The following is a 22,092-nucleotide window of genomic DNA, read 5'->3' on the forward strand; positions in this document are numbered from 1 at the left end:
GCACAGGACATTGGCCCGTGGGAGCCACTGTTGGAGACATCATGAGAGGGGCAGAGAGATGAGGGCTCAAAACTGGAGGATGCTCATTTGTTGAGCCACTCATGCTGCGACTCGTCAGGATGAGAGCAGGCAGCTGATGTGTACGGTTAGGTGGGAGGCCTGGGAGAGCCCAGGACAATATTGGGCTGGTGGAGTGGGCAAGCGGACGCTTCTCATTCAGTACTCCAGGAGTGAGGCTTGCTAGAAAAAAAAGAGAAATAACTTTTGTTGGACACAGGGGAGGACTGCACTTTCCCTTTGTTTTAACTGTGGCTTTTCCTTTCCTTACTTGAAACTCAGTCCTCAAAACCCTCAGAATAATTTCTTTCATTTCTCTGGTCACCCTGGGTGGAGCTGTCTGGTGTCCGGCGACAGAACAAGAGGTAATGGGCACAAACTTGAGCATCGGAAGTTCCACCTAAACATGAGGAGGAACGTCTTCATTTTGAGGGTGGCAGAGCACTGGAACAGGCTGCCCAGAGAGGTGGTGGAGTCTCCATCTCTGGAGACATTCAAAACCCGCCTGGACGTGTTCCTGTGCAACCTGCTCTAGGTGACCCTGCTCTGGCAGGGGGGTTGGACTGGATGATCTCCAGAGGTCCCTTCTGACCCCAACCATTCTGTGATTCTGTGAGTTGGGGCATGATGCCTGCCTGAGGCTGGTGACCTTCGGCCAGCGTCCCTCCAGAAGCAGTGGCTTGAAAGAGAGCCGCTATGGGACTCTGCAGAGAGAGCCCACAGGCAGGAGAGAGGGACTTGCGCCTTGGATCACGCTTAAGCAAACCTCAGCCTGAGGAGGTGGCTGGCGCTGCGACTTGAGCTGCCAGAGCTGGAAAACAGTTGTGGCAGAGGTGGGTAAAACCTCCTGCCAAAGTACAGGCAGCAAAAGGGCTTGGAGCAACCTCTCCGGCTTGACGAGGATCCCAGCTTGAGGTTGGCTCCTGTTTGGGATGGCAGGAAAACTGAAACTGGTTCAGGCACGTGATCCCAAAATCAATATTTTCACAGCTCGGGGCATGTGACGTGTCACCGGAAAGCGCCCGGGGAGGACAATGGCTGGCACAGGACCGCAGCCCTACAGGGCTCTCGTGCGCTCTGCCACCGGCCAGCCTGCGCACGGCCATCTCTAAGCTGATGGCTGCGCCTCAGGCAGTCCCTCTAGGCTTCCTTTACAGGGAAGACAATTCCTCCCCTAAATCTGCTCATCTCCCACAGATGCCCTGCTTTTAATGGGACTGGAGGGAGGAGGGCGGGATTTATGACTGGGAATTGAATTTCATGTGTGATTATGTTTTGCATGTCATACTACAGTACAGTGGTTTGCATTAACACTATACCCAGCATTAACACAAACACTTCCTCCAGCTGAATTTTAAAATTTGTGGCAGGTTCTTTAATTGATGTGGCAAACCCGTGGCTTTTGCATGCCAGGTTATGTCCTAACTCTCTCTTACCAAATCAGGTTTTTCCCGTATGTACGTAGAAAAGTTAAAACTTCCCAGAATACCACAGGAAGAAAACGCTCTGGGCCATCTTTCCAAATAAACCTTAATCCTCAGCCATCACCGAAAGTCATTTTTGTCAATAGTGCACCGTTCTGTAGAAAAACAAAGAGTAGTCACTACAATAAGCACCGGTGTCTCCAACCTCACTGTTTGGCCTCCGCTGGCATTTTTTTTGTTGTTGGTATTTGTCGAGCAATTTACAATCAAAAGCTGAGCGAATTTGCTGTTGGAAGGTTTTCTGTTTCCTACCTACATGTTACACATAAGATAACTACACCAGAAAGAAAGGGGGAAAATAAAAGAAACTAAATTTTCCCAGAGCTGGCACGAAGTAAACAGATTGCTTCGTTATCCCATTTGCTCCCCCTTTTACAACTGTGCTTACTGAAAAAAAGAAGCCTCACCGCCGAAATCAGAAACATCGCCCGTGTGCATGAGGCATCATTCAGGGCTGCAAACTTTCCCTACAAACTGGACGTAAGTCAGAACTCTTTCAGAATTTCCCCTTTTCTTGAAGTTGAAACGCATCTCTGACATGAAAAGAAGACTTTACACAGTTTTAATGCTACATTCTCAACACTGATTCTGCCCTTCTTCACCTGGCGTGCCGCTAAAATGAATTTAAAAGGTAGAATGAACATCTAAATGAGCCACAGAAATAAATAGTCAGCTGAGAAAAGACACTTGAACAAAGAGAAAAACCGAGAAACACAGTGCATGCCTTAATCTCTATTATCAGTGGAAAAAGCTTTATTTCTTTACAAGGGCAACGGCAAGGCAGAACTACCACAATGCAATGAGGGAAAAATGTTTTCAGTATGGGAACATGAAAGCATTAACATAACAGGCAGAGCACATTGTGTCCTGCCCTTGGCAAATGTCTCGTTGGCTACTCTGGACTGTGACCCAGCAAAACTAAGCAGTCCAAATGAATTTTCTCCTAGGTAATATACCGCTTCGTTTACTACACGCAGTAGACACTGTCAGACTGTTTTCTCGAGAGTCAGTATGGGGACACGACATTGCACTGAGGAATAGGAAGACCCCACGCTGCACACAAAATGAGCCGGAGCACCACTTGGTACGCTAAAAAGCTTCCGAATACATTCAATCCCTTTGATTTTTGACAAGGTAGTGCTCTCGGAGCGAGGGAAGGTGAGGGAAACCTGACCGTGTCCCCCAGCACACGCCCGCTCCCGTTGGCATCTATGCTTTTAAGGGTTTTTTTTCTCCTCAGATCTCATTACTGCCATTTTATTTGTGGTTCCTTAAACCTCAGCAAGCTTAAATTTGATTTTAAATCTGTCCTCCTTATCCAAGAGCTTCTGCTTTCGCAGGCAGCCCCCTTTTTTGCTGGAGGGTTGTACCCACTTCTGTCAAATGAGTCTGGCTGTCACTTCTACATCAAACACGCACACACCGCTTTACAAAACAAATCAAACCAGTAGGATCAAAAGAAGCAATATTGCTGATGGATCAAATGGACGTTAATTTCAACCGTGGTTTATCAATTTTTTGAATCTGTATTGATCAAAAAAAAAGTCACATATTATTTCCTTATTCCCTTTTGTTTCTGAGTTGCTTGAGCATGTTGATCTAAGTCAGCTTTTAACTCCGGTTTGTCACTGTGACCTTTTTTGATCCCAGCCCGTTTGCTCCCAGCTTAAGTCACGCTACAGAAGTTGCTTTGCTCCAGGTTGTGGTTTTCATGTTCTCGGTTAAATGAAATCTTTCTATGCCACCAGCTGGGACAACTGGTGCCTAACAAATAGTGGGGCTGGAGATGCTAAACCACAACACCCTCTTCATGACGGAACCCTTCTCCGAGTAAACATGGGGCTGCCGTGGGAATCGGGGAGAGGAACCGGAGGAGGGCATGGGGAAGAGCTGCCTTGCAGAGGGAGATACTGCTGGGAAGGCATAAAGCAGACCCTCACCTTCACCTGTCTCACGTTCCTCCCAACTGGAAACTGGGACAAACTTGTGTTGAGGGCTAGGTGGTACCTAAGCAGGGCTAGGTACAAAGAACATCGTGTAAATTATAAACCCTCGCCCATGATCTCCCGTGGCTTATTTCTGCCTCCTCCAGGGCCTCTGCCATGCCCGCCAGTCACCTCACACCGTGTCATCTCCTCCACCACTGCCACCCCTTTAGCTGAAGCACACACCTATCATCTTTGCTCCTTGCATCCACTCCGGAAATGAGCGCCCCTTTCCAGAAGCTCCTCTTTCCTTTTCATCCCCATTCCGCTGTCTTGGGAAGGGAATTACACTGGCAGAGCTAAAGGCCTCCATCCATTCCATGCTCCCTGCTTTGGGTTTTCTTTAGAGTATCCAGAGGCATCCTCAAAGGGAAAAAAACCCAAACCAACAAAAAAAAAAGGGGGATGACCATTGGAAAAATTTGCCTATGTGTGAACAGCTGGAAAAGTAGTTAAATGTACCACTGTTATGAACTGAAATACACTTATCTGTGAAAAGAAGATTTCGGCCTGTGGGCTAAATAACAGGGTAGCAGGGACCACATGCAATCCCGTGCTGAGCATAACATATAATATAAGCATATACTATAACCCGTGCACCACTAAGAGCTATAATAAGCCAAATCCATCCCAGTGCTACTCTACTGGCTTCAGTGAGGTAACAAAATCATAGGGAAATAGAAGGGACCTAGTCCGAAACATGTCTAATCAGATGGGCTTGTATAGGGCCGTGTCCAGTGAAGTCTTGAACACCTCCACAGAGTGAGATCCCACAGCCTCTCCGGGCAGTCTGCTCCAGTGCTGACCATCCTCACGGTAAACAATTTTTCCTTAATACCTAATGGGAGTTTCCCATGGTCCAATTCAGGCCCCTCGTCCTGTTGCTGTGCTCCTCCCAGAGGGTCGGCTTCAGTTTCTCCAAGTCCTCTGACTGGGAGATGTCCTGGTGGCCATAAAAGACGACAGACTCCTCGTGCCCAGATCTGCCAAGTGCTCAGGAAAGGGCAGAGACTGGCTGTGGCACGTGAGGGCAGAGGACACGCTTGGGGGGAAAGCATTCCCACTCTGGGAACACCAAGGTCTCAACCCTGGCCTGCAGCTCAGCCCATCAGTCAGGACTCAACGTCTTCATCGTTACGGCTCGCTGCAAGGCTCGCTTCTGAACACTGCCTGCTTTGGAAAGACATTTGCTTATTTGCCCCCCGCCTCGATTAAATCCTTTTAAATTGCGCTAGAAACCGTATTCTTTTATTTTGCAAACACTTTCTAAATCGCATTACCTAGGGCCACCCGTTCTAAAAATCAGTCTCCGAAAGTTTCCCTCCTTTCCACTGTGACCTACCCAGGTTCAGCAAAACTTAATTTGATGCGGAGGCAACTTCTGAATGCCGAGAGCTGCACCTGTGCTGTTGGCCAGGTGGAATGCACCTCCAGTAAAGTAGGAGATGCACTTCTTCACATTTCCTGCTCAGTTTGTTAAACAGGTTATATCTATTTTTAAAAGCATTGTATTACAAACTTTCAGGGAACAACACGGGCTTTTTTTCAAGAAAATTAAACCAAGCTGAAAAAAAAAAAAAGAAAAAGAAATAATGCATTAATCTCGGTGTCAAGAAACAAAGTCTGTAATGTCCGAATGCGCTGCACAGAATGGGAGAGGAGAAAGTTTATTGGCTCGTGGAATGCAATTTTTCACTCCTTTAAAACACTCTGGGTTGTCACTTCCTATTAATTTTTTACCTTTTGTTATGTAATGTATGAACCGCATAGCTTAAAATCATTCTTGTCCTGGCAGTTTACAAAAGACGTGCAGTAATTTAATTTAATTCCATCTCTGATAGCTTAAGAAAAACAACGGTGGCGACCCCAGCAAGGACTGGTGATTATTAACGGATGTTCCCACTCTGATGGATTTGTTTAGGCGACACAGAAACATTCCTTTGTCTACTCTCCTTTGGAGAGGAGGATCTGGTTGCTTTTTTTTTTTTGGCCACACGTTTTTGTTCTGCAGGGTGCAAAACAGTTGTGCTAATCTCCTCTAATGCATGCGCCAATTTGAGGTGTATTCCCCAGATCCATCACTGACAGCAGACCTGACCTTGCCCAGGTGATGACGCTCTTCCAAGCGTCCCGCATGTCTGCCTTACCTTTTCAATATTCAAATTCTCAGGGAAATCCTAGCAAACAAGGAAGTTGTCCTTCAGCCTTAGAAAAATAAAGTTGGGTTTGCTTTGTTTTTTTCCTTTTGCACAAGCGCTCTAGGCACCCTGGAAATCATAGCATGGCAGAGCCAGGAAAGAGTCTCAAGTTGCCCAACCCACACATGGTAAAATTTACAAGAAAAATTACTCCGGGACAAAGGCATGACGACCCTAGCCTGCTTATCCTGGCTGCAGAACAAATGCTGTTGTCATCCGGTGTTTAACTTGTGAGGCAATAGTGATTGCTTGTGATTTGGATCCTGCAAGAGCTGAAATAATATCCTGTATTTCAGACTTGAGAGCAAAACCATTTCTGAAGGACCCTTCCGTACATGGTAATACAATCAACTTTTGTACATTATAAAAATCCAACTATTGAATAATACTCCATTCTGATATGTAAAATATACGTAGCTTAAAAATCTTGGGAGTCTGGGGAGGTCCCTGCTGACTGGCAGCTAGCCAACGTTATTCCAATTTACAAGAAGGGTGTCAGAGAAGACCCGGGATACTACAGAGAAGATTATACTGGCTACTATTGAAAGGCATTTAAAGAAAAACGCAGTCATCAGGCACAGTCAACATGGGTTCACAAAGGGAGAGTCCTGTTTAACTAATTTGATACCCGTCTATGATAAGGTCACACATCTAGTGGATGAAGGGAAGGTGGTGGCTGTAGTTTTTTCTGGATTTTAGTAAGGCTTTTGGTACTGTCCCTCACAGCATCCTTCTGGACAAGTTGTCCAACTGTGGGATGAGCAGGTTGGCAGTCCGCTGGATGAAGAACTGGCTAAAGTGCAAAGCTCAAAGGGCTGCAGTGAATGGGGCTACATCTGGCTGGTGACCAGTCAGCAGTGGTGTTCCTCAGGGCTCAGCCCTAGGGCCAGTTCCGTTCAATATATTTATCAATGATCTGGATGCGGGAGTGGAATGCACCATTGGCAAGTTTGCTGACAATACCGAACTGGGAGGTGCTGTTGACTCTCTTGAGGGACAGGAGGCCTTGCAGAGGGATCTAGATAGACTGGAGCATTGGGCTATGATTGATAGGATGAAATTTACCTAGTCAAAATGCCAGATTCTGTACCTAGGACAGAGTAACGCCAGGCACAAGTATAAATTGGGAGAGGAGTGGCTGGAGAGCAGCCCTGCAGAAAGGGATCTGGGGGTGCTGGTTCAGCCTCACCTTGAGTACTGTGTGCAGTTCTGGGCCCCACAGTTTAAGAAGGATGTGAAGGTCCTTGAATGCGTCCAGAGGAAGGCAACAAAGCTGGTGAAAGGGCTGGAAGGAATGTCTTATGAGGAGCAGCTAAGGACTTCTAGTTTGGAGAAAAGGAGGCTGAGAGGTGACCTCATTGCTCTCTACAGCTTCCTGAGGAGGGGAAGTGGAGAAGGAGGTGCTGAGCTCTTCTCCCTGGGATCCAGTGACAGCACATGTGGGAATGGTTCAAAGCTGCCTGAGGGGAGGTTTAGACTGGACATTAGGAAGGATTTCTATACTAAGAGGGTGGTCAAACACTGGAACAGGCTTCCTAGAGAGGTGGACGATGCCCCAAACCTATCAGTGTTTAAGAGGCATTTGGACAATGCCCTTAACAACATGCTTTACCTTTTGGTCAGGCAGTTGGACTAGAGGATCATTGGAGGTCCCTTCCAACTGAAAAATTATATTCTAAACACTAACTAATAATTTCCCCCAAAATGCCAATTTTTTTCCCAAGAGCCAATGAGACTTGCCCTAAAAAATGAACCAGAAGGGTTGGTTTCCTTACAAAAAGGTGTGAGCACCTTCTTTCCCAGTCCAAGTGAATAAATACATACTCATTCAAATGACACAGCAAAAAAACTGTGTTAATGCAATGATCTGATCAAAAAGAACAGCAATCAGTCCCACAACGGTCTGAGGAACTTGAAAAAAATTCCCAAGTCATAGCTTGTCCCAAAACACCGGAACAAGAAACAAAGAAAAAGCCAAGTCTTTCAGTCTACTAGACAAGTTAAAAATAGCTAAGAAAACCAAGTAAGCAAAGCCAAATCCAGAGCCATTGTGGCAGAAAGACAGAGGTTGAAGGGAGTGACAGGCCTGTCTTCATATGGATATCAAATTCCTAGCACAGCAACAGGGAGGGAGAAAAGGGACCATTGTTTTCTGGAAAACCGGAAGCTGGAAGACGCATGAGTTAAGCTCACAATGGAAGAACTTGCAGTTACACAAGAGAGAGAAGCTGAAAACTTAATAAGGGGGCAGGTACAACCTCACAGATGAATGTTTTTCAACATCTAATCCCTGCAGATCCCAGCCAACACAAAGAAAATGCCACTGGGGAAGAGTATCTCTTGCAGCTTCCCTTATCCTTCAACCCACGGTGAATGCTCAATGGTGCAGGACGTCAGTTTGGGTTTACACCACCACAGATGAGATCAGAAGCTCAACATCTTTGATTTTAGATAAGAAAGATGGTAACAACTGGATTAGAGACATAAAAGCGCCCAGAAGCAGCAGCGTCATGAGTAGAAGAGGAGCCTTTTCCTGAAGCTGAAGTGAGCCTGGATCTCATGTACTCTGAGGCCACTCTAGATCATTCCGGATAAAAAGGGTTTTACAAGGGAATGAACATATAAATTAGCCCTGCTTGAAGGGTCCTTGCTCACAGGCAGAATGGGTTTGAGGTGGAATTAACTTCATCTCTCCTAAGCCACCTGCACATGCTCCTTCTGAAGACCCCAGCAGTAGACAGGTGCCTGTCAGAGAGACATGGACCCACACTGCACATCGCAGCCAAAGTCCAGCTCTGCTGAAAGCAGAGTGGCCTGGAACAGCAGAATTAGTTGTTGGAGATCTCAGCCAGAGCCCATAGCAGGTTCGGCAGGGTTCCACACCTTCAGCAGAGTTACCCACCAGCCTGCCCCTTCCACAGCCCCTCTAGGAAGGGGTGCCTATGCTTGTCAGGAAGCTCCTCTTCCTCCTCCTCTTCTTCCCTGGGGCTCAGACTCAGACCTAAAAGTCCCCAGGCTGGGCTCCTATCCTTCAACATTCGCTCCAGCCTCCTGGTTACAGCATGGCAGCACACTGAAAACTTCTGGTGGGTCCTGGCCAAAATTGGCCTGGACATCACTCTGGTTCAACAAGCTTTACACCAAACAAAGCAGCAGCATCAACAAAAGAACTGGTGAGCTCCCCATGTCAAGAAAACGTGATGACCCAGACTTGGACTCAAGCCTCCTACCTCAGTCTGGATTAGATCCCAGCTGATAGCTGCTTGGAGTTGGCCTAGCTTTGCACCACCAAAAGAAATCCAGTCTGCAAGACCTCAAAGTGCTATGATGGGGGGAAATATTAAAAAAAAATGTTGTTTTTTTTTCCCTTTCTACTGCCATGCCCTGCAATAAATAGATCATAATGTCATGTAGATGAGACTTGGATCTACAGTTAAGCCCATAGATCCTTGACTCAGAAGCAATTCTCAGTGTTTCAAAGTGTTAGAGCAGCGTGGTGCACCCACACCCAGACCCTTTCTCTCTCTTTTCTCTCTCTTTTCCCTCCCTCCCGTGGAGAGGAGAGGACATCTTGGCACAGAGGTTGACCGGGAGCTGTAGCATACCCCATGCCCAATGCTGCTGTGCAAACACGTTTGCTGCCTGCTTTCCCCTCTCCCTCTTCCCTGCCAGTGCCTCCACGTGTCACCTGCAGGTCGGAGGGTACCGAGGAGGCAGAGCGCGGGCAGAGAGCCACCGCATCAGTAAATGCAGCTGTAGACCCCATCTTATCTCACTGGGGCATTAACAGATCAACGAACAGCCTGTTCCCATTGAGCTCTGACACACATCCAAGGGTGCACCTAATTCTAGCTGGGTTTTTTTTTTTCCTTTTCTTTTTTTTTTATTTAATGTCTATATGGTGATTACATCCGGGTTTGTGTCCACACGGCAAAACCAAAGAGCATTCACCTTAAGAATAATGATGTAAATGTGGCTTCTTATCCTCCAGTGATTGCCCGTCTGGCAAAAAGGTTTAGAAAATGTAACAATAGTTTTGAAATAAATAGGAGGAAAGTAAAGACCGGCAGTGTACTTTCCACATCAATGGCAAATATACTACTGATGTGGAAAGTAAACACCTCCGAACAAGAGGAGAAGCCGCGGTGGATAACTTTACCCCTGTGAGCTGCAGGCTGGCATGCCAGTGCATTAAGACTGATGCAGAAAACCCCCAAGTTCATCACCTCACGTTGCAAAACCAGCTATTATAAAGCTGTATCCTCTGCGGCCGGATAACGACCAGGAGGCCGGCTGAAATTCGGAGGATTAAAAAAACCACCTCGCTACCTATTTCAAAAGCTTACCTTCCCCGCATGACTATGGGGCGCAGCGCTTGGGCATGGCGGGCACACGGCTGTGCTGCAAGCCTTGCTCAAGACCAACCCCCTGGCAAGGATAATTCTTTTTTTTTTTTTTTGGGGGGGGGGGGGAGGTAGGAAAGGGGCGGGGGGGGGGGGTTTGTCTGCACGCAGAAAGAGATGCAGCCGTGAAACTACCGAGAAAACCCTCAGGAAGCACCTGCCGAGTTGCTGCCACCTTCTCCCATGCCCTGCGACGCTCACCTGCAGGGCAGGGAAGGAGAAACCAGAGCCTAATTACGGGTCGCGTCGCTGTTGGTTTGTTTGTTTGTTGGTTTGTTGTTTTGGGGAGTTCTGTATCTGGGGTCGGCCCCGGGGGCTGCGCTTCCCCCCCCCCCGTCCCGTCCCGCCGTGCCGGGGGGACCCCGGGGAGGGGCGGAGGGGCCCGGGCGGGGCTGGGGGAGGCGGCCCCGCTCCGTCCCGTCCCGTCCCGTCCCGTCCCGCTCCCTCCCTCCCTCCCCGCCCCGCTCCGCTCCGCTGCGCTCCGCCCGCCGCCGGGACTCCGCCGCTGCCGGGCTACCGCGGCTTCGCGCCGCTCGCCTGCCCCCCCGCTCGCCCGCCTGCCGGCTCGCCGGGCCCATGGCGAGCACCTCGGCGGAGATCATCGCCTTCCTGCTGACCATCTCCGGCTGGGTGCTGGTCTCCTCCACGCTGCCCACCGACTACTGGAAGGTGTCCACCATCGACGGCACGGTCATCACCACCGCCACCTACTGGGCCAACCTCTGGAAGACCTGCGTGACCGACTCCACCGGCGTCTCCAACTGCAAGGACTTCCCATCCATGCTGGCGCTAGACGGTCAGGCTCCCGCCGACCCCCCCATCCCACCCCTTTATCCCCTTACCCCCCCCCCCCCCCAACCTGCCGGTGTGAGGGAGTCGGGGGGCTCCGGGGCTCCCCACGGAAGGGCTGGCGGGCAGCGGGGGGACGGGGGGGGGACGGCGGGGACATCAGCGGAGGCGTCTTCCCCACGGGTTCGTGGGGAAATGCCTTCATGTCCCCTAGCAGGTGGCCACACGGTGCTTGGGCACACCGGGGGAAGTGGGGGTTTTTCCCGGTTGAGATGAAATTCGGTGCCCAAGTGCTCGTTTTGGCCTCTCTCGCTACCCGCTTTCCTCCCCCCACTCCCCGTCAGAAGGCTCCCTGCGTGTGGATTTGACACCAGAAGAATGCAGGCAATTTTTTCTTGCCGATTTATTTTCTGCCTGTTGTGACATTCCTCCTTTTTTATGGTTTTGCCAGCCGTGCGACGGTCGGTGGAGAAGAACAAGCCTTTGCGTCATTTTGTTCTAATTAATGTTCCTTTGCCTTTTTTTCCTTTTTTTTTTTTTTTTTTTTGCTAAGCGGTTATTAACTCGGATGTAATTGCTTCATTGATAAATGACAGTGTGAAAGCTTGGGGCAGTGAGGGGTGCAGAGGTATGCAAAGGTGTTGCATAGCTCGGCTTAGTTTTTAGGGCAGTGTTATTTTGAAGCGAAGCTGAGAGTTTCGCTGTCGTGCCTGACACCAAAGAGTGAGCTGGTCCCGCGTTTCTCCCCTGGTTCAGGGGAAACCTTTTTGCCCTTTTAGGAAGCCCTGCTGGGAAACTGGGTCACTGCAGGAGATCTTTACAACTAGACTTTTCGTTGATAAATCCACACTGATGATGGCTGGTAGAAACAGGGAAAGCGTGGATGGCATCGCTTTATAGCCTCAGGAGTGACTGTAAAGAAAGGGAGGAAAGGTTTTGAAAATGATGGCACCTTTTCCAAGCTCTTGTGGTCACAAATGAATAAACTATATAGGGTCCCAGTGGCTTTGATACTCCCAAAAAATTAGGTCTACTGTCCACGGTCTGGCCAGACCCCTTTGCATTGGAGTCTGGGAGTGGATTTTGGTGTGAAAGGTTTGTTTAAAAGGAAAGAATATCTGTTCATCAGATCACTAACAGATTAATATTATCACAACAGGGATTAATATTATCATGAAGCTAATTAATACCAGCATCAGAAAACCTTTAAGCTCTGTACGTACAAAGAGCTAAAAGAGGTCAAGCCACTAAAAAGAAGTAGCGCAGGCAGCCCTTAAGCATCACTATTGCAGGATGCTTCCCTCGGATGGAGAAGTACGGTTCCCCAGAACATCTTTTGACCCAGCCCCATGGCGGCAGAGGGGTTTGCCGGTTCCTTCAAAGGGTGGGAGAGGTGGCTCAACTCCCGTTGATGTCACTCGCTCCGTTGGTGTTGGTCATCCTATGGCTTAGCATAACAGCTGAGAATGTGGTTTCCAGGCTCGGGCAAGGAGCGGTGGTCTGTGTGCAGGCAGGCACAGAGTGTATCACCTTTCGGATCCACCAAATCTGTTGTTTAGCTGATCTTTTAGTTCCGGGTTAATCTGTTTTCACCATAAGAAAAGCATAGTTACAAACAAAGTGTGCAGAACTGGGAACATTTAAAATTCAAAAAAAAAGAGGAAGAAACACGACAGCAAAGTCCTTACCACCCCTTCCTCCAGACTCAAGTCTGGGAAACCTTGTGCATTGGGGAACACGTTCCACTTGCCCAAGGAATGAGATGCTGAGGCACCTGCTGCAGAGTGGAACAGCCGTCAGAGCACTAACTCATTTTGGCCAGAAATGAATCGAAAATGCATGTCTGGAAAGGTCTTATCCCATCCTCCTGGCCAGACTGCTTATCAGTAGTGGAAGGTTCTTAGCTTCAGTGCTTCTCAATAACATCTCTAAATGCCGTGGGGCTAGATCCTGGTACCCAGGCGCAATGCAAACGACAGGCCGGCTGGAGAGGGAGTAACGTAACCCCCACAGCACAGGCCACGCAAGCTGGGACAGAGCGGAAGGGCAGCCACCGTGGTCAGAGGTGCTTTCAGTAGCTCTTCCTCGTGGTTACGGGCTCTGCTGGGAACCCATTACCTCCTGACGGTGGGTGGGTATGTCCCCTTTTTGCCCTAACCCTTCCCCGGTGCAGGAGCGTATTGCGGGGTTGCGGCGCGTCACGCGTAGCTTAGAAGAATTTGTATGTCAGCATGAAGACGAATCTGCCTCGGCCCTCAAGTAGCCTCTCCCGTCCTTAGCTTCTGTGGCTAAGCTGGATCCCATTCCCTGTGGCTGAGAACATGGGAACCTCCTCACTCCTCAGGTGGAGGACTCGGAAGACACAAAAAAGTGCAGATCTGGAAAACTTCCCATTTTCTCAGAAGTGTTTGTGAGCAGAAGCAATAACCCCGTCGAGGTACGTGTAGGGATCATGCGTTGCTCTCCTTGAAATGGTCGAGCAGGACTGGGAAATTACTAGAACTTTTTTTGTTGTCCCAGGGAAAGGTGGTTCTGCTCCACTCCTTCCTCATGTAGCTGGAGAGGATTTGCCTCGCAGAGCAGTTCCTCTTCTACAGAAATGGTTTTTCAAATCAGAAACCTCTGAGTTTGGCTGGACTTCTTGTCTGGAGAGACCACTTGGGTCCACCAGGGATCAGAGGCAAAATGAGGGGTAAGAAATCGTGGTATTACCATGCTAGTTGCTGGGGCACTCCTGTGGGGTGCAGAAGTCCTTCTTTCTTCAGGAGCAATGTCGTAGTTAGGGTCAGGAGTGATGCGGAGATGGTTCCCCCGTTACCCTTGTTTTGGTTTGCATCATGGAGCGGTCTCGAAATGTGGCCCCCGGATTGCCGTAGGGTGGCACGGCAGTGGGGATGCCCCGCTGGCTTTCAGGCCATCACTCACCACGAGTGGCTGCCAGAGAAAACGGCATGCGATGCCCTTCCACCTTCATGCATTCCTGAGGAGGAATCAGTTTGGCCAGCCCTCGTTAAGGGCTCAGCCCCAGGGTCTGTGTGCCAGCAAAACTATTCTTGCTGTCTGTGGGCCTTGGAGTCATTCTGGGTTTACTTTTGTGCACTCCTGGTTGTAGGTGGAAACTTGGTGATGAAACCACCTCCCCAAAAGAGGACGTATCAGTTACCGTATTTCCAGTGGTGGATCTGATGACCTTTTGCAAGAACAGAGCTGAACAAAAATTTACTTATGAGCTGAAAGAGGGTATTAGAGCTTGGAAAAACATAGAAAAGCAATGGGTGTGTACTTTTAGAAGGAATCTGCGCTGTATCTGTAAGGCAACCCCTTATACTTCACGTGATGCAGGCTGCAAGACGCCACCGGAGGCATTTATGGTGAAAGTGACAGTCCCTAGAACTTTGCATGTATTTTTTTTCTGTGTCGTATGATATGATATGAATATATGAATTCCTCCTCTTTGTGAGCATGAGAAGCAAGTGTGAGAGCAGTGAGGCAAGAAAGATGAAGATCTAACAAGATTAATTTGAATGCAAGACAAAACGCATTTGTTTAAAAAAAAAAAAATCACCTCGAAGTAGGTTTCTCTTGGAATGCTGCTAAACATGACTTTATGAGTAATGCATGTTTGTCTGCTTGTCTGTTTGAAACATACGGCTTTTTGTTGCTTGGGAGCTTCATTTGGGTGGTCAACGTGTACACGGTAAGCTTCTTACAGGAGCTGGTGCACATACAGACAGTAACTATTTGGAAAGGGGACAGTCTTTGGTCTTGAGTGGAGGAGTGTGAAGAAATAGGCAGCTCCCCCTTGCACGTCTTTGCATTATAAGCCTTGGTAAGCAATGGTTCTTGCTTTCTAGGAAGCAAAGAAAAACTTTAATTACTCTTACAGCCAAATGCTATACATAAACGTGGGGTCCAAGCAATGGGAGGCTGGATTTGGTGAAAAGGTTGATTTTGCCCTTTCATGCTTCCTAATACTCCAGTCAACCGAGCGGGACCAAGAGAGTCTTCTGCTCTTCCACGTTACTGCTGTAGATTGTGATTTTTTTTTTTCCTATATTTTGTTTTAAAAATGTGTGCCTGTTGGATGATTGCTGTGGTGAACTGAAACAAGTCCCACCGTGGCTGGTCTGTCCAATTCGGTAAAATATTTAGTGGGGAAGGTTATTCATTCAGCAGAACTGAGCAGTCCTCCGGCTCATGCTGTTTATAATTGAAAATGATTTCTGGGTGAGTGAGTTAATTATTTCTTGCTGTCTCACTACCCTCTACCTATTCTTAAACTGGGTATTGACCTTCAGGAACAGCTGAATTTCATCCGTGTGGTTTCCAGCATATGCTGGTTATTTTGGTTGGGGTGAATATTTACTGTTTCTCCTGGAAGGTTCACACATAAATAAAAGTTTAGAGGACCTGTGGGTAAATATGTTCATGGTTCAGCACTTTAATGTGTCAATTAGCTACTAACAGTGTCAATAAATTGGACCTGTCAAAAATAATAGATTCCTTGACGGTGTTTATCTCCGGCTTTACCTGTGTGCTACAAGAAATACATTACGCACCACCCAAAGCACTAAAAGTCAACTTTTCCATGCCTGTAGCGAAAATTAACAAGGCAAGACTACTTTATTCAAACTCGGGTTTTATAGATTAAGTATCACCTTTTGAAATCTTCATAAAGCCCTTTTCTTCCTGACATCCCTTGGGTCTTACCTGGGTGAAGAAAAAGGAGTAAGAACAGGGGATTTGGCTCAAAAGCAGAGGTGTATCTATCACCGGAGTTTGAACTGAACCGTTTGGGAGTACGGCTTTATGTCACTGCTGAGGAGACTTCACTCTGCCCAGATGGATGAGAAAGGTGGTCCTCTCGCCTGATTTTAGGTAACCGCCATCTGGCTGGTCACTCTGGGCTCTCCGCATCATTTGTCACGAATGGAGAAAAGGAGGTTTCTCCAGAGGGCTGCTCATCCTTCCACTGTAGGAGTCTACCTCATAGTTCAGACTCAACATGCCTAATTATAACGATAGACATTTCAACAGGCACAAATGACTCCTCTGTCTTATATTCCAACACGAGAGGCGTACGACAGTTATAAATGGCAGTAGGTTGCGTTTGCAGATGTGCAGCACAGCACCTAAATCCAGTAGGACGGATAAAACGGGGTGTTACGTGGTACAAATTCCTTCTTGTGTGCTGCTTGCCGCTCAAAGCTGTGAATCAATGGTTTTTTTAAACAAAATATTGTTAAAACGCAGGAGCAGTCATCCTGGAGCTGATATGCTTCCAGGAGCGGCCAAAGTGGGTAGCAGTAAGGAGGGCAGAAGGCGGCCAAGCATCCGCGGTGGCCATCTGCAGCTCAAGGACCTGCCAGCTAGACACAGGTTTTCTCTTTAATTAATGTATCCAGTCTCTTTTTGAATCTCTGTAAACCTCTAGCATCCACATATCCTGTGGAAAGGAGTTCCACAACTTCATTATGTGAACGAGCGTGCTTTTTGATTTGAGTCTGCCGCCCTCTGTTTTCATTAAATGTTCTCTAGTTCCTGTTCTAATATATTAATTTCCTACATAGTAAAGACTTTAGTGCAGTGTTGGGGTTTTTTTGTTGTTTATTTGTTATTATGTAAAACTGGGTGCGACAGGCAATGAAAACGTGGCTTAGCTCTCGACGTTTCCACCTGCTGGAGATCAAAGCGGGAAGAATGAATACCCTAATAGTGGCAGTACGTTTTCATTCAAAATGAGATGTAACAACAGGTGATGAAGAAAAACATCTTGTGATGGTTATTCAGCTGTGTGAGACTGCAGCGTTCCACCCTGTAAACAGTGATACGGGACTATCACAGGCTTTCAGTTACAAGATATTCTTGGAAAGGGGAAGAGGCCAAGCAACCCGTTGTCCTGCTGGAAGGCCCTGTCCTTGGGAGGTCCAGCTCAGAGCACGGCAAAACTGTGTGTGGCTAAAGCCTTTGTCCAGGCTTAATTGTGGCAGTGATTTGTTTTATCTCGAAGAGCTGCTGCTGCCCATGAAGCTGAGCACGTGTTTTGACTTCCTTGCAGAATGAGGGCCTTCTTGGCGGATCCAAATTAAATCGGTGGCGTGTCCAGGCAGGCCCAGGACCCCAGCCAGGGTCAGTGCCGCTGATCTGCTGCCGGTCATATTGCATCTGCGACACGCAGCCGCAGCCAGGCTGACATGTGAGACTCGCTTTGTGTGCACGGAGTGGCTCTGCAACCTGCGACGGCCGCCGCGCAGACCACGGGGTGTTGCTCTCCAAAACCTCATGGGTGCGACCTCTTGCAGAGACTGTACCCAATGCCATGGGATTATTTTTTTGCAGCCCCAAATACCGTAGTATGTTTCTCATGAGCTGGGCCAAGGTGGTGATGCCCTGTGAAGGGCGTACATCACCTAGGAGTATACACTCCAAGGTAAGGAGACGTTACTCCAGCCAAGGTCTAGTTCGGTTTGCAGTGGTGAATGCCCAACGCTGCGCAGGGGGAGAGGAGCCACAGCAAAACCCATTGTGGTCCCAGTTCTCACGTTCACCTTAACTCTTTCTCACCGCAGGTTACATCCAAGCCTGCAGAGGACTGATGATCTCCGCCGTCTGCCTGGGCTTCTTCGGTGCCATTTTTGGACTGGTTGGGATGAAGTGCACAAAAGTCGGAGGCTCCGATCAGACTAAAGCAAAAATAGCTTGTTTAGCTGGACTGATTTTCATACTCTCTGGTAAATATACCTTATTTGTCTAAGTTTGGGCATTTGAAGTCATACCAGAGCTGCTACTTTTCCGCAGAAATCCACGGGCAATTCTCCGTGACTTCAATGGCTTCGGGGTCAGGCCCAAAGCTCTTCTGCTGGCTCCACTGAATGGTTTGTCTTATGCTTTTCAGGGTTGTGCTCTATGACTAGTTGTTCCCTGTATGCAAACAGGATTACGTCTGAGTTCTTTGATCCTTCTTTTGTTGCACAAAAGTAAGTACTTTCCTCTACCCGTAAACCTTTCAAAGAAGTAGACCTTAAGTTTCACGCTGCCCCCCAGAACCCATTTAAACAGGGAGCAGGTGCTTCCCCTGTTGGGCAGAGGAGGAGAGTGGGCTGCAGTTTTATTTAATTGTGCTTTCCAACTGGAGTAACCATGTGCTGAAACCTAACAAAGGAACACCTTCCCGTACGGCCGTTGCTGTGTAACCTTCGTGCCCAGGCTTCTGGGCAGGGTTCTGCCCCGCTTGCCGCAGAGCAAACGGGGTTAATCAGGAGTGAAGCTTGTGTTTATGTCAGAGATGCAGCAAATGGGTTGCACAAGACAGAGGTGCTCATTAGGCGCGTCATTTGATAGGAAAGGAAGAAAATTATTCCCATAATCTTTTGATAGAAGGTGGTTTCCATGACGGTGTGGAGCACTGCGCAATCGTGACTCCTCTTGGAGAGAGGTTTCGGCAGGCTCTGTGGACTTTTTGCTGACAGATTTTTCAAATCCAGATGACTGACATTTGGACCATAAACCTTATCGTAACCCGCGATCTTATAAGCACTAACGTAAATGCTTTGACTATAATTGTAATTAAATTTAGGGGAGCGAGCGTTTATAGAATTGCAGGATCCATACCAGAAATGATGAGCAATCCGCGAAGACCCCTAAAGCTGTGCAAGTTCTCAGGACCTACAAAGGCAGCAATTCATGAGCCATTGGCTTGGATTTTGGATTCACATCTTAACTACCAAGTCTGAAAACATTTGCTGTAAATTATAGCATCGTAGACTTTCCTGTTTTGGCTTCTTACGTAATGTAAAGTTATCTTTCAAGACAAGGATTTCGGAGTTTCCTTGGTGGTGATCCTAGGATATGTCAAGCATCGGGCAAACATTTCCCTGACAGCCATGTAAGGGCTCAATAAGGAACCCTGAGCCTTTCTTTTTCTCCTTGATAGAAAGAAAATAGTCTGAATAAACAGCATTACCTAGATCCACATTTGCGGTAGGGCTGACACTGCTTCTCCTGTCTTGAAAACAAGTTCATATTCGTTTCCTCCACAATTCTGCTGTGGTTTCTGCTTGTTTGATAGGGTGAGGACAGGATCGAAAGGCCTCCAAAAGAAACAAGAATGTGAGGTACTGTGAAGAAAATGGAGCCTGGCTATATAGCCAGAAGTTAATTATTCATCAGGCTTACTGTTCCTAGTGAAAAATACCGTGATTGTTGCCAGAAGTCCCTTTCCTACACTGTATTCCTAAGCTCTTCTGCTGCAAAAGAGCAGGCAGACCTCACAGCGGAGTTTTGCTGGGAGGGAATGAGAAATCCAGTTTAATTATCGAAATAAAGGTAGTAAAACATCCTCTGCAGAAATTACCTTTTTCCTGAACAACCAGCATAGCTCAGCTGTGGGCACACATAATCACGACTCCAAAGATAAAGGCAGAGAGGAAAGCCAGAAGTTGTAATTCGAGTTGCGCACGGTGCGTGTAGCTCGTGCAATGGCCTAACGTCAGGTTAAGCTAATGGTGGCGTTCGACTCCTTTTTCCTCTCAACCAGTGTAAAATATGTTGGAGTAATGCATTTTGTTGCTGTCTGTGAACTCTTACTTTGCTATGCATTGCGGAGGCATTTAATATGCTTTGCTGGTACACTGTGGAGATTTGGCATTGGCTCTTGACTGAGACAGGGGGCTGCTTTGGGCTTCAGCCTTTCACCTTTTACTGCACGTTTCTCTCCTGAAGTTATTCTAGCCGTGTCAAAGACAGGCTTGAGACACTGTTAGTGGGAAACAAACGACACGAGATGTTCGGCATCCTCTCAGCCGTCAGAATTTCCCTCCAGCCTTCTGCATTTGGGAGAGGAGCCCTGACTATGTATGGGTGGAGGAGGAATCAGAGACCTGCCTAAAGCTGTTGCCCAAGAGACTTCTGGTTTGAGTTGTGTACCTGGCTGAGGACTCACAGGCACCACGGGGACACCCTAAAACCCGCCTTACTTAGAAAGGAATCTTAGGTTGGACTTTATATCCTGATGCGACAGTTCGCATTGCCGGTTTAAAACAGCTCCAAAGGAATTGGTTGACCCTCCATAGTAACACGTGGAGTCTTGGGGACAGCATGGGTGCTTGCAGCAAAGATGGATTTCATTTTTCTTCAGACACCTTTACTAGGGGAAAATCATAGAATCACAGAATGGTTTGGGTTGGAAGGGACCTTAAAGATCATCTAGTTCCACCCCCCTGCCCTGGTCAGGGACACCTCCCACTAGACAAGCCTGGCCTTGAACACTTCTGTTTTGCTGTCTTGCTAATTTTGCTCCCACAGCTTCTCTTAGGAAACTATTTTGTCACTTGACTACTTTTAATTTATAAAAAACCCTCTTATAGTCTTTATCCTTTTTTGTCCCTTGCCACCATTTGAACTCCGTATCATGGTTGTTCTTACTGATGAATGGGGTTAGTTTATCCAAATTATCCGACTAACTTCCCGTTCTCTTTGGTAGAGAATTGTTTCCCTCCAGCTTTCTTGTCTCTGAATGGGTTGTGCACAGTTCGCACAGGCCCTCTTTCCACTGTCCTGCCATGACATTTGAGTCTATTTTTCATTTTCCAAGGATTGTAAGAATTAGACATTCAAAATGTGTATTTCCCTTGGGTAGTCGTGTAGATTCATGGAGTAAATAGGGATGTCCTTTATGTATGCCAACATCCAGTTGGCTAATGAAGCTTCCACTGCTTTGCTTAGGAGTTTACTTCATGGTCCTAATACGTGTAACAACTGGAATATTCTTCTCCTTTCCTGATATTACGCTTTTTTCATTTCACTGAATTCTGCCTCCCTGGATTACAGTAAAAAATCTGCTCTTCGCCTGCTTGGTCAGTGTAGTTGAAGGTGACTTTCAGTTCACTGTGGTTGAATTCTCTTAGTCTTCAGCTTTCACCGCCTCTAGCCTCTTCAGCAACGTCCTGCTCCCCCCACCCCAAGCCACCAGCGATCTCTAAGCGATCCTTCGGCAGATTGATTTCACTGATTGGAGACAGTTGGAGACGCAGCCACAGACTTCGAAGAGCGGCTGCTTTGGTTCTTGCAACCAAGAATTGTAAGAATAGAAGAGTGTGTTTCCTGCAAAGACTTTAATGATAAAGAGGGAAGGGGAAAAACAGCAAGTGTGGAAATTTCTTCTAAAAAAGCCTTTCTCCTTTTTTTTTTTCCTTTTTTTTCTGGATGTACCAATGTACATAAGGGTTTTTTCGTATGGTAAGGGTTTTTTTTTACATACTGGATTTTGATGGGAGGTTAGGGTTGTTTTCTTGAATGCTGAAAAGATGGATTCAATAAAAAACAGGGAGCCCTATACAGGTTGATATGCAATTGAAAATTTGAAGTTTTCCTCATAAACACCAGTGCAAATCAAAATGTCTTTTATCTGTTTAAAGATGTGGAGGAAAGGCCAATTTGGCCAGCCCTGTGACTCATTAACCTAGCAGTGCGGCAGTCACTCGAGATGGGTCCATATATACAATCTCTTTATACATGTTACAGTGACAAATGTGGTTTAAAAATTACAACCAATCCCGAGAACAAAGGCTGGAGCCCAAATCTTCTTTCCCAACTAGTAGGCAACAGTCAGGTAACTCTTTTCTACCCAGTGAAACTCAGTGTAATCTTGGTTTCTTTTCCGTACAGCTGAAGAACTTCAGGAGGGGAGATGGCAGTCAGTCTCCTCATCTCTCTTGCATGAGCCTCTGGCCAACTGTTTAATGTTGTTAGATGGAAAGGTGGAAACGACCTTGTGTTTCCCACATTCTAGGCAAATCACAGAATCACAGGATGGTCGGGGTTGGAAGGGACAACTGGAGATCATCTAGTCCAACCCACCTACCAGAGCAGGGTCACCTAGAGCAGGTTTCACAGGAACGTGTCCAGGCGGGTTTTGAATGTCTCCAGAGACAGAGACTCCACCACCTCTCTGGGCAGCCTGTTCCAGTGCTCTGCCACCCTCAAAGGAAAGAAGTTCCTCCTCATGTTTAGGTGGAACTTCCTATGCTCAGGTTTGTGCCTGTTACCTCTTGTCCTGTCCCCGGGCACCACTGAGAAGAGTCTGGCCCCATCCTCCTGACACCCACCCTTTAAGTATTTATAAGCAAGTTGTCACAGCAACAGCCTTCCTGGGTCTTGGTCCAGCTGTGTTCTCCAG

The 22,092-nt window shown here is 47.5% G+C and overlaps 1 protein-coding gene across 2 annotated transcripts in view; it reads left to right on the forward strand.

Moving 5' to 3' along the window:
- Positions 1-22,092, forward strand: part of CLDN10 (claudin 10) — a 63,293-nt gene that overhangs the window by 36,907 nt on the left and 4,294 nt on the right. Inside the window, exons 1-3 of one of the 2 annotated variants that reach the window (XM_054186251.1) lie at positions 10,623-10,923; positions 17,486-17,647; positions 17,812-17,893. In XM_054186251.1, coding sequence (XP_054042226.1) covers positions 10,704-10,923; positions 17,486-17,647; positions 17,812-17,893 — 464 coding nt within the window. In that variant the 5' untranslated portion in view covers positions 10,623-10,703. Of the gene's footprint in view, positions 1-10,622; positions 10,924-17,485; positions 17,648-17,811; positions 17,894-22,092 lie in introns of those variants that run through there. The other variant, XM_054186261.1, reaches the window with a different exon arrangement.

This window comes from Rissa tridactyla, chromosome 1 (genome assembly GCF_028500815.1).
Source record: "Rissa tridactyla isolate bRisTri1 chromosome 1, bRisTri1.patW.cur.20221130, whole genome shotgun sequence".
In the NCBI taxonomy this organism is placed as follows: domain Eukaryota; kingdom Metazoa; phylum Chordata; class Aves; order Charadriiformes; family Laridae; genus Rissa; species Rissa tridactyla.